Raw genomic sequence first — 16,621 nt, forward strand, 5'->3', positions numbered from 1 at the left:
TGGAATTCACAACTGACTTATACCTAGTTTCCATATCCACGATTTATTAAAGGAGCTCCATCTCTTACATAACATGAAGCAAATTGTACAGATGTGAGAAAACAGCTCTAAATGGAAATGTTTTAAGATTGAAATAGCTGCTCAGACCCTTTGGAAGATAAAGTGGGAATAATTATTTCAAGCTTGAGATAGGATACTTCAAAAAAGTTTCCAAACGCTAATTAAAAATGAAATGATATAGTTTAGCATGATTGTGAATTCAGTCTACGTATAAAATCCATTAAAAGTCCATGGGGAGAAGAGAAGTCTGCAATATCCTAGGGTACCTGAGAGGCTGGCGTTACACCTGTGTTCTATTGGTAGGCTTCCTTCTCCAAAGGCATATGGTTAGCTCTTGAAGAAAAGAGGATGCTAAATTGGATCAACCTTAGTCTAATTAAGCAGGGTTCTTCCAAGCAGCAACATTCATATTCACTAAATATCACACCCATCTGCACTAACTCTTAAAGGAAAAAGAGACACTTCAAAGGCTGCTGGTTCTTGGCCATGTTTTAATTTACTGGAACCAAGAAAACCAAATTCTACAAGTTTGTCAAAAGTTAGAGTGAGCTATTCCCAGATGCTTATCTCCCCAACCAACCAACCAACCAACACTGATTACCTAAACTGAGGAGGCATTCTTGAGCTGAAGCTAGTGCTACTCCAAAATTAGCCACTGATGATGTTTCTAATGGGTGTTAAGACTTTTTAATATTTGCTTTTTAACTTTTCTTATGGCTAAAATAGGCGGAACAAACATGTAAAATGCTTATTTTGCTTTTTAAAACAACAAAGATAGTGGGGAGTCTCATTGTTATTTGCTGGTTGTTAATACATTCTAGCAGCAAAATAGGAGGCTCAGGAACTGTATCTTGCATAGAAGCTGTATATCGTGCTCCAAGCTAAAGTCATGCCGGCAGAAGCACTAATAAGTATTGCTACAGACCTATGACACTAAGAACAAGCTTCATTAAATTAATTAAGATTTCATAAAAAGTAATGGCATCGAGCTACTGATTAGGTATTTCACACTTACTGCAAATTACTGAACTAAAAAAACAAACTTACAGCCATTACTGAATTTTCAATGATCTATTGGAGGCACTGAACACATTCTGTTATGCTGTGCAAATGGCTGACATCATCAGTTGGAATTCATGTGTCCCTCCCCCCCCACATAACACTAACCCCATGGGGAAAATATTTGGAACCAGGTATCTATTACAAAACCAAATATGCACACTAAAAAAAAGCAGGAAATGTATACCAATCTGTATTTATTCACTTGCCCCCAGTGAACAGGGAGGATTTGGTTAACAGGTGAACTTCCCTTCTCTCCCACAAAACACTCAGCTCAGCGTACACATTAGACTAAACACAGGGGGAGAAAGGAAGAGTATGTAGTAGTGCATGTTGGTTTTGTCACATGGCAAAGAGAATGAGGAATGCTACCATCAAGCAGAAGAGCCCCATGGCTTCGGAGAGCGCAAAACCCAGGATGGCATAGGAGAAGAGCTGCTGCTTCAAGGAGGGATTTCTGTGAAGGAATTAAAGAGAGAGATATGCCGATCAGAAAACGGAAAAGAGCTAAACTTCCAGCATCTCTCAAGGGAAAGTTTGACGTTACATCGTTCCTGGCCATGTCACACATATTAGGAGAAGCAAAGAAACACCACCACCACCCTAGCTGCTTGAGAGCCTTTAGCCAGTTTTGCAATTAAATCTGCAAAATTTATTAGACTATAAAGATTTTACTAGGGTTTGTTCTGCACCAGGTCTTTTTAGCACTGCTTTTCTGCAGTCAATTGCAAGTAGAATTAAAACTAAGGCTCCGAGAGACATTTAACATGCTCTTACTGTATATCAATAAGTAGTGGCCAAGAGCTTTCAGAGTTTATTTCTAAGTTTATTATTTCTTTCTACAAAATGTCCCGGCAATGTTAATTAGAAGCTTCCCTTTGCACTTTTGTCCATCTCTGTTTTTATTCTGCATAGCTACGGCATCCCTGATAAAGAGCCTTTTCCTCAGGGATGCCAACAAGAGGAAACTAATGCTTCATTTTAAAAATGAATGGCAGTGTTATTCCCAAGGAAAATCTTTCTTAAAAGATGGGATAATAACATTATTAGACATATATCCTTGGTGAGAAGAACTGAATAATTAAATACAATCATCAATAATCCCACAGCTATATTGAGCTAAAGCAATGAGAGGCAGAACCTGGCAGCAAAAAACATCTTATTACACGTGGTCCTCAACTTACAATCACAATTGGGACCAGAATTTTCATTTCTAATCAAGCTATTTGTTAAGTGAGTCATGATCTATTTTACCACCTTTTTTTTGCCACAGTTGTTAAAATGAATCACCATCATCATTAAGTGACTCAGTTGGTGATTAAACAAATACAGTTTTCCCCATGGACTATGCTTTTTTGAAGCTGACTGGGAAGGTTATAAATGGCAATCACATGACTCTGGGACCCTGCAATTGTCATCAATACATGCCTATTGCCAATTGCTTAAATTTTGATCATATGACCATGGGGATATTGCAATGGTTGAAAGTAACTTTTTTCAGTGCTGTAATCTCTCTCTGTGTGTGTGTGTGTGCGTGTGTGCGCGCGGAAATGTGCATAATGGTTATCTTAAGAGCTGAATTCAACAAAATTTCATTTTAATGTATACTGATTAGTGTATATTTAAAGTCTGATTAGTGTACATTTAAAGTGACAATAAAGTTCTATTCTATTCCATTCCATTCCATTCTATCCTATTCTAATTCTATTCCTATCCTATCCTATCCTATCCTTATGCCATTCCTATTCCTATTCCATTCTATTCCCATTCCATTCCATTCTATTAATTCTATTCCTATCCTATCCTAATTCCATTCTATTCCCATTCCATTCCATTAATTCTATTCCTATCTTATCCTATCCTAATTCCATTCTATTCCATTCCTATCCTTATTCCATTCCATTCCCATTCCATTCCATTAATTCTATTCCTATCCTATCCTATTTCCATTCCATTCCATTAATTCTATTCCTATCCTATCCTATTCTATTTCCATTCCATTCCATTAATTCTATTCCTATCCTATCCTATCCTAATTCCATTCTATTCCTATTCCATTCCATTAATTCTATTCCTATCCTATCCTATTTCCATTCCATTCCATTAATTTTATTCCTATCCTATCCTATCCTATCCTATCCTATCCTATCCTATCCTATCCTATCCTATCCTATCCTATCCTACCTTATCCTTATTCCATTCCTATTCCATCCTTCTTTGAACAGTCACTAAACAAATGTTAAGTCGAGGGCACTAAAAACCAGGAAAATCCCATAGTTCCTTTCCACTGAACAATGGCACTACAAATGAGGGCATAAGTAAAACTTCCCCCATACCTGGCATAGCCAATGATGAGACTGCCGAACACTGTTCCAATGCCAGCACCAGAGCCAGCTACACCCACGGTTGCAGCACCAGCACCAATAAACTTGGCGGCAGTATCAATGTCCCTGGACACCGCACTCGTTTGGAACTGCCGATGCAGCAGCGGCCAGACTTCATGCTGAGCACCCGAAAGGCAGCAGGGCTAGGAGCAAATAAGAAACAAGGGTGGGTGGTGGGTGGGGTGCAAAAGGCAAAAAGGTCTGAAACAGGAGGTGACCAAAGGTAACTTTGTAGTGATCAACATGGCCCACAGCCGTTTAACCAATCTTGGCTGTTGATGTTTGTTATCATTTCAGTCAGATTATACTGTATTTCCAAATATAGCAGAGTTAAAACCAATTCATCGCTTGGCTTGACAGTGGCTGTAAATTGTGGCAGGGGGCAATTACCATGATTTGGGCCATTATAATTACAAATAAAAGGTAGGCAGGGTGCTGTTGTTCTTACCGTACAAGCCTTATGGAGAGTATCAGATTGTCTTAAACCTGGCGTAAGAGAATCGTGTGACAAGACCCAGATTCAAATGTCTTCAAATGTGACTATGAAGTACACTGCATTTAACTGCTGATCCTCATCTAGGAACCAACCTAGAATTTACAACAGGGGTCTCCAACCATGGCAATTTTAAGCCTTGGCCGACTTCAACTCCCAGAATTCCCCAGCCAACTGGCTGGGGAATTCTGGGAGTTGAAGTCGGCCAAGGCTTAAAATTGCCAAGGTTGGAGACCCCTGATTTACAAGATTAAAGCAATACATGAATGAGGAACTGATGGAGATAATTTCTTGGAGTGGATTAACAGTTCCAAAGTTTGAACTAAATGAACTGGCCTTAGCTTCTCCCAGTGGTGAGAAGGAATAGCTGGAAGAATTCCAAGTAAGCTCCAAAGGTAGAAGATTCAAACCTTAACAAATTCAATAATCATCTGCGGACCTAATTAATATTACAGAGAGATCGTCTTGTAGCATCCCGAGGCCCTCTAGTGACTTTTTTTTTTTTTTAATCATATTTATATACCGCCCTATCTCCCGAAGGACTCAGGGCGGTTCACAGGCACTTAAAAAACACATAAATACAATATAAAAGCAGTTAAAAAACTTATTCTAAAAGCCCGTTAATTAAAATATAAAATAAAGACTTGTTGCTGGTTGTTGTTGTTTTTTTACAAGATATCTATTTGGAAATGAATACTGTTTTATTGCTGCTGCTTGTATAATCTTTAAAAAAATCTAGCAGAGCCAATTCAATGGAAGAGGACGAAGAGGAAGAACCCTACCTCAAGAAACTCAGACATGAATGAACAGAGGAAAATTTATATCTGTTGTGTCAATAAAACCTAAAGCAATCAGTCCAGAGAGTGGGCAGAGGCTCAGGGCAATCAAAATTTGAAGTACCAATAAGGAGCAGCAAAATTCCCCTCAGGTAGGCTACATAAAAGAGGACAAAGGAATGCCATTTTGCCTTGCATCATACGAAGGAGACAGGGTCTTTTCCCAGGCCTGCTCCAACCTCTTAAGAAAACCTTCCAACCTGGAGAATGACTAGAGAATCAGAATAAAATAGCCATAGCAAATGGTAAGACAGACACACATTAATGTGTTTTTTGCTGAATTATTTCAAGGATCAGTCTGAGCTATGATTTTGTATCCTGGGCCCAGTTTTGTTCTACTTGTATTCTAGGGATGTGTGTTTCTGCCTGTAAGAAAAACCCACGAGTTAAAGCCTGCAGGAAAGGCACTCTTCTCTTTTTCTCTCCCACTGTCTTTCAGCTGCATTTATTCCCATATCTTAATCTGTATTATAAAAGCCTTGTTATGTTCCTCTAGAATCATTATTCCCATTTTGACATAGAATGCTCCAATATAGCTATTCAATGAGACTAGTGATGTGAAGTGCTGAATATTCTGGGTGCAAAACGTTCTGGAGAATTCCAGAATATTCTCATCGATACCAATCTGACTATTCTAGGGATGATCTGATAGCAAGTTTTTCCCTGCCGAAACTTGGTAGGAAAAGAAGCAAAATGCTGAGAAGATTCAAAATTTATCTCTCTTGGATATCCTAACTTACCTTATCCGTCCTGATTTGAGGTCTGTTAAGCACAGAAGCAGAAAGAGGTCTGCACAAAACTGTGGAACTGTTCCTCACCTGCAGAAAGAAATAAAAAAACAAATTACAGAAGAGAAACAAAGCTTCCACTGGTAAAACAAGCTTCCTCGCCAAGCACATTCTAATTTTAAAGGCAAAATCCTAACAGTTAAAAGAAACAACCATGGGGTCAAACATGATGATTTAATACGTGGTGTAAATCACATATTTACAATTTTGATTTGTAAACCATAGTTTATGGCTGTGTATTATATGCACATCAAAATATTTAGACTTGTTCAAACTACAATCAAAACAAAAAAGGTTAAATATAAGTAATGCAATACTTGCAACTTGTACGAACTCACACAAATAAAATGAGCTAGTTTGTGTTTTTAGTTTGCGCAATGTATTTGTCAGGTATAAACAATGGTAAAATGTCCTGCTGGACCCCTCTGGGCTTTGGAATTTTACTGTTAGTCTCAACAGCAAGTACGAAGAAAAAATTAAATGTATGTGTAATGTAAATTAAATTCCTGAATTTCATAAATCGTTATCTGAAGAACCAGCAGTAATTAGAATCTGTGAATTAGGCATAATTGTTATCCGAGACATTAAAGCAAGGGTGTCAAACTCTATTTCATAGAGGGCTGCATCAGGATTGTGTTTGACCTTGGGGGTGGGTGGGCATGGCCAGCATGACGTCACTTGTGTCAGGGGGGATATATGGTGGCCCAAGCGCTCTGCCAGCAAAAACGGGCTCCCGAGCTCCGTTTTCAGCTGCGAGGGCCTCCTGAAACCCGCTGCCAGTAAAAATGGAGCTGGGGGGAGGGCATATACAGCCCTTGCGAGCTCCATTTTCACTGGCGGGCCAGTCCTTCGCTATTTCCAGGGTGGCCTAGCAGGCCAGAACTAAGCACCCTGCAGGCTGCATCTGGTTCCCAGGCCTTGAGTTTGATACCCCTGAATTAATGGAAAAGAAAAGAAAGCACTGGGTAGTTCCACTTGGGAAGGACAAACCCCTTCTCACTGTCAACTGATGTTGAACTTTCTCAATGTTATCTTAATCTGATCTGGGAGAAGGCATATATATAGAAATGGCATATACTGGAAGGATCGTTTAATAAAAATTATTATTAATCAAAAAGCAATACGAGTTATTTAACATAAATAAAGATTCTCAAGCTGAATTCTTCATTTAGACATAGACTACCGTCCTAAGCTGAAAAGGTTGCTTGCTCCCTCTTTTGAATTATGCCTGTTTAAACTGCAGAGAGTGGAAAGTAGTGTTCTCTTATCCTACCTATTACTGCAATAATCCATCAACTCAATGTACAATCTACAGCACAATCTTGGGAGGCTAGACTGTGTCATTTCTCGGTGTCATATAATATATGTGGGTATATGCATAATTTCAAGGGACGTAGTGGCTAAGACATTGAGCTTGTCGATCGAAAAGTCGGCAGCTCAGCGGTTCAAATCCCTGGTGCTGCCGTGTAACGGGGTGAGCTCCCGTTATTTGTCCCAACTTCTGCCAACCTAGCAGTTCAAAAGCACGTAAGAAATCCAAGTAGAAAAATAGGGACCACTTTTGGTGGGAAGGCAATAGCCTTCCATTCACCTTTGGAGTTTAGTCATGCCAATCACATGACCACAGAGACATCTTCGGACAGCACTGGCTCTTCGGCTTTGAAACGGAGATGAGGACCACTCCCTAGAGTCGGGAACGACTAGTACATATGTGCGAGGGGAACCTTTTACCTTATGCACAATTCTGCATTTATTTATTCTGCAGGGTTATATATTGGAGGTGGTGACCCTTTGAGAGCTGTATGCAACAAAATTTCATTTTAATATATGCCAACTGGTGTACATTCAAAGTGACAATAAAGTTAGAATTAGAATTAATTTAATTTCTATACTAAGTCTAAGGCTGCAGGGCTGAATGAAGCCCTGTGCCCATTCCTGACCTCTTATAAGTTGGGAACAGCCACCATAATTCCAACTTCAAAGGCAGAACATCTTTTCAGATAAAGCTATCAAAAGATCAAACTGGAAGGAGGAAGATATTTATAAACCTCTGAAATTCAGAAAGCTGGAGAGGTCTCTCCTTTAACTATCTGTAGTAGTTCACCTACAGGATTGGGAAAAGATAAACAGAGCATAGTCCAGAGTAAGAAGATCCATCCTCAAAAGCAGGAATATAATCTGCTGCTTGCATCCATTTTGCCTACCCCCGATAAAGAGATCCAACTTTCAGCAGAGAAAAAATGAACTCCTCAATCAACTGTATTCTGTTCTTTGTAGTGATATAGGAAAGAATGTGACATGATCATAGCAATGAAAAGTCAAGGTATCTCAGGTGGAAACCCAAAAGCATATAGCATACATGATCAGCTATATAACTTTCTTATTTAAAAAGTGCTGTTGTGTATTCAGATGTTGGCAGAAAATGTTAAGACTCGTGGAATAACAATGAAAGAAGAATGGGTTTCTTGGGCAAAAAGACAAGAACATTAAACTATGCATGATCCCCTTGTCATAAACCACCCCTGTAACCCACTCCAATTTATAGTTCTGCAGCAAGAGCTGTTAAGATACTTTATCAGGAGGATAAGGAGTCAAAACTAAAAGTAATCTTCAGAGGGATCTTCAGGACAAATTATATCCTATAAGTCCATGCTTGACTGCATAGTTGCAAGTTTTGTAGTTCATTGATTTTAGCACACTTGTCAACATGGCCAATTGCTTTCAAAGCCTAGGCACTATTAAAAAAAATACTCCAAAAGTACATCTTAGTTTACTCACCAGGGTGGAGGCAGAAATCAACTTTGCACAAGTGTACATATTCAGAGTTGTGGGGAACAGCCACATTCAACAACTGGAAAACAAAGGGAATGCTAATATATTAGGACAAAATATTCACGGCTTCCATTATCTTTCACAAGTAGGAACCTACCGTTAGTCCTCACTTAGCAAATACAACTGGGACCGGCAACTCCATTGCTAAGAGTTGTTATTGCTAAGCAGAAAATCATGTGACAGTGATAGGCTTATGAACGCACTTTCCCTTCAGTCATTAAGCAAAACAATCTGTGACCACAATTTTATTTCCAATTTTTATTTCTAGCAAGACTTCCAGATTCTGTAACAGCTTGTTCCCTATGCCATCCGTCTGGTAAACTCACAAGATTCATTTTTCTCGCCATGTACATATATACGTACGAACTAGACCAGGGGTCACCAACCTTACAGATCTCAGGGACCACTAAATTTATAATTTTAAATCCCGTGGACCACTAATATGATCTGCCTAATGACCGGCTGGGTGGGCATGGCAAGGTGGTCATGTGACTGGGTAGGCATGGCCAACTCAATGTCACTCACGTTGAGGGGCACCTTGCCAGCCTCTACTCGCTACTCCTTGCCTTCCCGCCCACCTGGACTCTTTAGGGCCCCAATGGGAAGCAGTTGCTGGAGCTAAGTAGCCACCATGAGAAAGAGTTGGCAAAACAGCTGGCTCAATTCAAATTGGATTGAGCGAGAAGGAGGCTCAGCAAGCATAGGCTTTCCAAATAGAGGGAAGATCTGCAGGAGTGCAAGGACAGGTACCGGCGCCTGGCGGCTCAGTGGGCTGAGATGGTCAGCCAGTTCCACCCCATGATGCTGTCCCATTGGAACAAGGTCCTCCGACTCTTTGCCACCAGTGATGTTTCCCTCCAGCCTTCGTCCAAAGCCCCACACCAGGAGGCTGAAGCAGACCCCAAGTCGGAATTTCTGCCCCCCTCTGACCCACACAAAAAGATCCCAAAGAGGGGGACTCTCTGCAGCAACACAAATGTTCATTGCATGTATCGTTTTTAATTTTTATAACTGTTGTTTTATCTGGCTGTAAACTGCCCTGAGTCCTTTGGGAGAAGGGCGGTATAGAAATTGGAATAAATAAATAAATAAATCTGTCCCAGGGGCCGTAGTTTGAGGACCCCTGATTTAGGGCAATGTAAAAAAATGCAAATAATTTTTCTGGGGACCACCAAAATTTTCTCAGGGACCACCAGTGGTCCACGGACATGGTGGTGACCGCTGAACTAGACTGTGTTGTTTCTCTTTGTCATATAATATATGAGGGTATATGCATAATTTTGTATTTATTTGTTCTGTCATGGTTATGAAGTATATCTTGGAGGTGGTCACCCTTTGAGAGTTGTATGCAATGAAATTTCATTTTAATGTATGCCAATTAGTGTGCATTCAAAGTGACAATAAATATTCTATTCTATTTTAATATGGTCATAACTTTGAATTGTTGATAAACAAAGCAGGTGATACACAAAGACTATCTGTACTATATTTGGAAGATCTATCAGGAATGATTTATGCAGAACATCAATAATAAATTAAAAGACTTTATAATGGAAAAAGATCAAAAAACAATACACAATATGTTCTCTGCCAGATAAAGGGAACTGATAAGCACAATTTGGGCTTCCTAAATTTTAGATACTGGCTGGTCAAATATTACAGTATATTTTTTTTTCAGAAAGAGTTTATTTAAAGTTTCTTTTGGTATGTTGAGATTAAATTTTGAATTTTACAGTATACCAAATTCTCAAGGATTCGAGAGAGTGAATTTTATGATACAGATAAAATTCCTAAAATTACACTACTCGAATAATTAGTTGCCTATTCTAGATATTAAAACATTTGCCAATGTGAGGTGGACCTAAAGTCACCTCCAGAAGATATTCAGATGTAATGCTCTGAGACTGCAGAGGTAGAGGGAGACTGTAAATGAAGGAACGATTTTTAAAATGTCAGCTAACTTTATAGTTAATAAAAACTGGCACTTGATTTACAACCGATCAGTATGACATTCTAAACCTTGATTGTTTAATAGTAGCAAGTATAAGATTTCCATCTCACCTTGCTTTTATGAAGCAAGCTTGGGAAAGTGGAATTTATGTATATGTGGAAGGACTATATGTTTCACTCATTTGTCATACACCAAAAACATCCCTGGATCAGAATCAGATTCTAGTTGATTAGTGACCAGGTTGAATTTGAAAAGTGAAAAAGATCCTATAAGCCTGGAATGCATTATCCCATTTATGCCAAACACGCATGTCAGCAACTGGGTTCTGTGAGTTCGACTGTAGATACAACAGACATAGGCAAGGTATGATATTTACATCACCAGAAGTGGCTTCTGCATTCAGATGTCTCATAACGCATAAGACTGAATTACGTGTTGTCCCCACATTGCTCCAAGCAAGAGCACATAACAACTACTACAAGGAAAATATTTCACAGATGCACATTTGGCATTCATGATGTACCTGTGAGAATTATTCAGGGCATGGTGATCTCAAATCAATATAGTTTATATGGGCTATATGAAACAAGTGCTTCCCTTCCCCCTAAAATATTTCTTTTTATGCACAGTTTTTTTATAAACTGCCCAACAAGCTTGCTATTTATACACTGCAGAAAACCAGAACTAGAAATTAGCTGTGGACTGTGTTTCAAGTTATTCTCAAGGCAGCAGCCGTGAGATTCAGAGAAGAAAAAGGATGCGTTCTATAAAACACTCAAACTGCATGGCAGCAACTGGACTACAGATCCAGAATCCTCTGCCACATCTATGAGATATAAACTGTGGAGGAAGAAATGCCAACCAGCCTCGATCTGCTCCTGTTGTAACTAATAGCTTCAGCTGCAGAAATCTGGTAAAGTTTTTCATTATTTGGGAATGAACAATATATAAAGGTAAAGGTAAAGTTCCCCTCACACATACTAGTCGTTCCCAACTCTAGAGGGCAGTGCTCATCTCTGTTTCAAAGCAGAAGAGCCAGCACTTTCTGAAGACGTCTCCGTGGTCATGTGCCCAGTATGACTCAACGCCAAAAGTGCACGGAACGCTGTTACCTTCCCACCAAAGGTGCTCCCTATTTTTTCTACTTGCATTTTTTACATGCTTTTGAACTGCTAGGTTGGCAGAAGCTGGGACAAGGAACGGGAGCTCACTCCGTTACGCGGCACTAAGGTTTCAAACCGCTGAACTGCCGACCTTTCAGTCGACAAGCTCCGCATCTTAGCCACTGAGCCACCGTGTCCCTAATGTATAGAGGGACAGAAAAAATCAAGATTGTTCATTTTTATAGGAAAAGTAGCTTACACTACACTGTATCATCAGTCACTAATACATACATTTATTGGAATAGCAATGATAACTTCCATAATTGAGTAATTTTTTATTCAGTTTACAATCAAATACTAGCTGCCCTCCTGTGGATAAGCCTACTTTATAGCTAAGTATCTTAGCGTGATTCAGAATAGAGTAACTGTTTTGATCACATACATAACCCACAGTGATTCCTGCGGGGTTTATTATAAGGAATTGACAAAGAAAAATGCTTCATTACTTTCATTATGCAGAGAACAAGCTGCTGTTAAAAGCAACGAAAAAGTCAGCAGAAAAGGGGAAATGATATATAAAAAATAAAAATACTTATTAGAAGCAAGTATCTTTAAAAGACAAGCAAAACTCATATGCGCTAATTCAGAAAAATTGAAGAAGCTAATAGTTCTCCCATAATTTCTTAACCAACTTTCAATAAAGTTCAAAGCCTATCATATCGTGAATATTTCAATACAACACTTACCAGGGGACTTAAAGGTGAAATAGATTATCTTACTTGAAGAATCTTTCAGAAAATATTACTAACAGCACGCAAAAAATCTTGTTGTTGTCAAGGTTTTTATAACCCAGTGGATCTTTTTCAAATGCAAATAGGAAAAGGGACCCCATTTCTTGATTTATCTGCTAGAGCAAGGATTGAGCAAAAATTAAACTGAATCATCTAAACCAGGGGTGTCCAAACTTGGTCCCTTTAAGACTTTTGGACTCCAACTCCCAGAGTCCCTCAGCCAGCAAAGCTGGCTGAGGAACTCTGGGAGTTGAAGTCCAAAAGTCTTAAAGGGACCAAGGGGTGCTGGCTGAGGAACTCTGGGAGTTGAAGTCCAAAAGTCTTAAAGGGACCAAGTTTGGACACCCCTGATCTAAACGATCTCTGGATGATGATACATTATTTTGTTATTAAAACTTTACTACCAGTAAATCTGGTAGAAAGAAGCAACTTAGAACTAAGGAGAAATTTCCTGACAGTTAGAACAATTAATAAGTGGAACAACTTGCCTGCAGAAGTTGTGAATGCTCCAACATTGGAAATTTTTAAGAAAATGTTGGATAACCATTTGTCTGAAATGGTGTAGGGTTTCCTGCCTGGGCAGGGATTGGACTAGAAGGCCTCCAAGGTCCCTTCCAACTCTGATGTTATGTTATGTTATGTTAACATATTGTTTAATAGTAACAACAAAGATACTTCTACCTGTGTTAAATTATGCTGCTGAAATAAGGAAAGAGGAACAGATTTGTTTGCAAATAGGCTGTGATGTCTATGGAACTGAAGAAGCTTCTTCTTGAATGAAAAGTGAAACATTTTTGAAGAAAAAATGAAGAAAGTTTTGGAAAAGCACTTTTGAGACAAACAGGCTATCAATCCTAATCAGTTGTGGTGGTGTAAGTGGTTTGGGTACAACAGGTTCTTATTCATCTTGAATCTCAGTTTATGGGGAAACTTTGTGTTAGCCACTTTATTTCAGCCCCACCTATCTCACTAGGTTTTTGTTGTGGGAAAAATGGCAGAAGAGAGTATTAAGTGTGTTGTCTTGATCTCCTAAATGGAAAGTGGGATTTATCTATATCTAATCTATATCAATATAACTATAAATATAATCCTGGGTTTTGAATCTGGTAATTCAATGCATCCTTTTTATTCTATTTCAGCAACTTTCCTGCCAATTGCCAGAAAAAAAGTAAGTCTTATCAACCTGAACTTAACTGAACTCCTATGCTAAAGGGGTGAAAAAAGGAGAAAAGCAGATATTAAAGAAATAATAGAGGCTGTGGAGTAAACCAAAAGGTTATTGGTGAATACCCAGTGAAGAGATTACAAGAGAGACTTTGTCCTGAACACCAAACCTGACTGCCTTTAAAAGTCATAACATTAACTTACATGCCTCCTCTTTCAATACAGGCAGTCGTCGACTTACAACAGTTCGTTTAGTGACCGTTCAAAGTTACAATGGTACCGAAAAAGTGACATTACAATTTTTCACACTTACGACCATTGCAGCATTCCCAGTCATGTGATCAAAATTCAGACGGTTGGCAACGGACTCATTTTGACAGTTGCTGTATCCTGGGATCGTGTGATCCCCTTTTGTGACCTTTTGAGAAGCCAATTCAATGGGGAAGCCAGATTCACTTAACCATGTTACTAACTTACTTAACCATCTGTGGTGATTCATTTAACAATCGTGGTAAGGTTGTAAAATGGGGTGAAACTCACTTAACAAATGTCTCACTTAAGGACAAAAATGTTGGGTTCAATTATGGTGATAAATCACAGGACTACCTGTACCACCTTCTCCCCTATCTCAGAACTTGGGCAGGGGGCAAAACTTTCTGCCTTTATTTGAAGGGTCCCTGGTGCTCTCTGAGCTTGTTTTCTTGCAGACGTTTCACCAAACTAGGTAACATCATCAGTGCTACAGTAGTAAGGAGTGCTTTTTGCTGTCAGTTTATATATATATGCAAGAAAACCAGAAAACCAGAAAGCTCAGAGAGCACCAAGGACCCCTTCATGTCAACCCTGAGCTGCAAATATTCTCCTTTATTGGTGCCTTTATTTATAGTGAGGGCATTCTCCTTGGGAAACAACAAAAGGAGGGTTTGTCTATGGAGATTCTCAGTCATCCAGATCGCGGTTGTCCCAAAGGTGCTTTTTGCCCCCCCCCCCACTTCTCCTTCAAGAGGCAACTGGACTTTTTGATTTTTCATTGAACACCTTTTGCTTCTCATCCAAGAAACTTCTCCAGAGCTGAAGAAGCTTCTCGGATGAGAAGCGAAACATCTTCGAAGAAAAAAATCAGAAAGCCCAGTTGCCTCTTGGAAAAGAAAAGGGAAAAAAAGAAAAAAGCACCTTTGGGACAAAAGGAGGGCTTGCCCTGGAAACGGCAAAGACGACCATACCGAAGTTTGATTTTTACAGCTTTTTTTTTTAAATTGCAATCGATCTGACCTGAATGAGATCAAGCCGCTTGCCTACATCAAAGCGGCAACAAGGTGTGTGTGTGTGTGTTGTTGTTGAGAAACCCTGGCTGGCAGCAACCTTGAGGGGGCTTGGCAGGCCTCCTGAAGGACGAGCTTACGGTCACCCTGGGGCTGCTCTGTCACGGCGCACCGGCTTTGAAGGCATCCCCCCCCCTGCAAAGGACCCTCGCGCCGTTGCCGGCACCACAACCTCGTAGTAGGGAAATCGGAGGTTTCTATGCGGATTCTATTGGAGGGGGGAGGAGGGGGGGGGAAGGAATATTCTCAAGCCGCGAAGCCCCGCCCACACCGCCAGCCAAGATCATTCCCAAGGGTGGCTCCGCCCCCCCGCAAGCTCCGCCCCCTTGTCCCGCCGAGACAGTGCACGTCCCGCTTGACCCCACCGTGCACCCCTTCAACACCGAAGAGGAGCGGAGTGCAAAAGAAGCGAAGCCAAAAAAAAAAGGCCGGCCGGGGTGAAAGCGGGCGGGGAGGGGCGGGATGTTTTGGGGGGGGAGGGGAAGAGAGAGGATTTCCCATACACCATAAAGCCCAGGGCTCCCGCGACCCTACCTGCTGCTCAGGAGAAGAGAGCGAGAAGGACCGCTTTCAGCGCATGCGCTAGCGGAAGGACGACTCTAGGGCCTTAAAGCCGCCCGGAAACGGTTTCTGCGGGGAAAGAGCTCAGGCGGCTGGAGCGCCCATCACGCCAAGGGGGAAAAAAATAGAAGTGGAGAAAATGGCCCTGAGCATGTGACAGCGCCATCTGCCGACTTGGGTGGTTGCACGGAAGGTTCCCGTTCCAGTCGACCGGAAGCGTTAGGGTACATTTTTCGCGCCTCGCCTCTTGCCGGAAAATGTGACAATTCGCTTTTCAAATCGTTCTGGAGCATCGCATCCCAAAGGTGGCAGCATTGGAAGATATTTGTATGGCCGTTGCTATGGAGGAGAGAAGGACCGCTGGTGGCGCTTTTCTTTTAATTTCAGCAGATGTCGCTCTCGGGCGAACCAGCAACTATTAAACTTGGGTTTGCTTATGAATACATTCGCGAAGGTTATTCGCCAAGCTGACTGGAGAATAGAAGTGCTGTTAGTGGCATGTCTTAAAGTTAGGTTTCTTGTGTGGAGCTACCTATCATAGCTGGAAAACTCTAGATCAGGGGTAGTCAACCTTTTTATACCTACCACCCACTTATCTCTGTTAGTAGTAAAATTTTCTAACCGCCCAGCGGTTCCACATTAATGCGCCGTGTATTGTCATCTGCGCATGCCTCTCGCGCATCGTAAATTGGATTTGGGGGGGTGCCGGCTACCAGCTCTGCTTGTCTGTTACAGCTGGGTGGTGTGGGGGGAGATGCGCGAGCTATTCTGGGACGAGGCTCTTTTGTTTGCGGTCGCACTATAGCGCCATATAGTTTCACTTATGTAACGTGAACTAAACTTATGCGCGGGTGATACAAATAGTATATTTTCAGAAATTTAAATTTTCACGGGGAATTTTATGAAAACCTAACAAAAATGTTTTTAAATAATGCTATGAATTTTTTTAAAAAAGTCAATTAAATTTAAAAAAAGGAAAATGCTTCAGTATCAGACAAAACCCCTACCGCCCACCGTGAAAGCTGGAACACCCACTAGTGGGCATTAGGGACCAGGTTGACTCTAGATTACCATTGGATGGGTGGCAAGAGAAGCGACAAGGTCTAATTGCTGCCTCCTAGCGTCCATCTAGAGTGTTGCAGCTCTATCGAAGCTCTGTCCTAAACCCTGTTTAATGCACCAAAGGGGTGTGATACTAGTTCGCCGCCTCCTGGTGCACTCTGGATAGCACGGTGGTTGTTGTTAGTTGCAAAGTCGTATCTGAGCCATCGCAACCG

The 16,621-nt window shown here is 40.7% G+C and overlaps 1 protein-coding gene across 1 annotated transcript; it reads right to left on the reverse strand.

Moving 5' to 3' along the window:
* Positions 1-1,299: 1,299 nt before the first annotated feature.
* Positions 1,300-15,393, reverse strand: ATP5MC2 (ATP synthase membrane subunit c locus 2). Its single transcript, XM_058170464.1, has 5 exons — positions 15,318-15,393; positions 8,399-8,471; positions 5,573-5,650; positions 3,456-3,646; positions 1,300-1,576 (listed from the first exon to the last, which is right to left on the reverse strand). The coding sequence occupies exons 2-5, from the start codon at positions 8,462-8,464 to the stop codon at positions 1,462-1,464; spliced, it is 450 nt and encodes a 149-aa protein (XP_058026447.1). The 5' UTR covers positions 8,465-8,471; positions 15,318-15,393; the 3' UTR covers positions 1,300-1,461.
* Positions 15,394-16,621: the final 1,228 nt, after the last annotated feature.

The sequence above is a fragment of the Ahaetulla prasina genome, chromosome 2, assembly GCF_028640845.1.
Source record: "Ahaetulla prasina isolate Xishuangbanna chromosome 2, ASM2864084v1, whole genome shotgun sequence".
NCBI lineage: Eukaryota > Metazoa > Chordata > Lepidosauria > Squamata > Colubridae > Ahaetulla > Ahaetulla prasina.

Excerpts from the sequence above, each read along its gene's own strand:
- ATP5MC2 (XM_058170464.1), bottom strand. The coding sequence starts at position 8,464 with ATGTGGCTGTTCCCCACAACTCTGAATATGTACACTTGTGCAAAGTTG. Across the intron at positions 5,651-8,398 it reads TGATTTCTGCCTCCACCCTG|GTGAGGAACAGTTCCACAGT; the intron begins GTGAGTAAACTA and ends TTCTTTCTGCAG. Across the intron at positions 3,647-5,572 it reads CTCAAATCAGGACGGATAAG|CCCTGCTGCCTTTCGGGTGC; the intron begins GTAAGTTAGGAT and ends ATTTGCTCCTAG.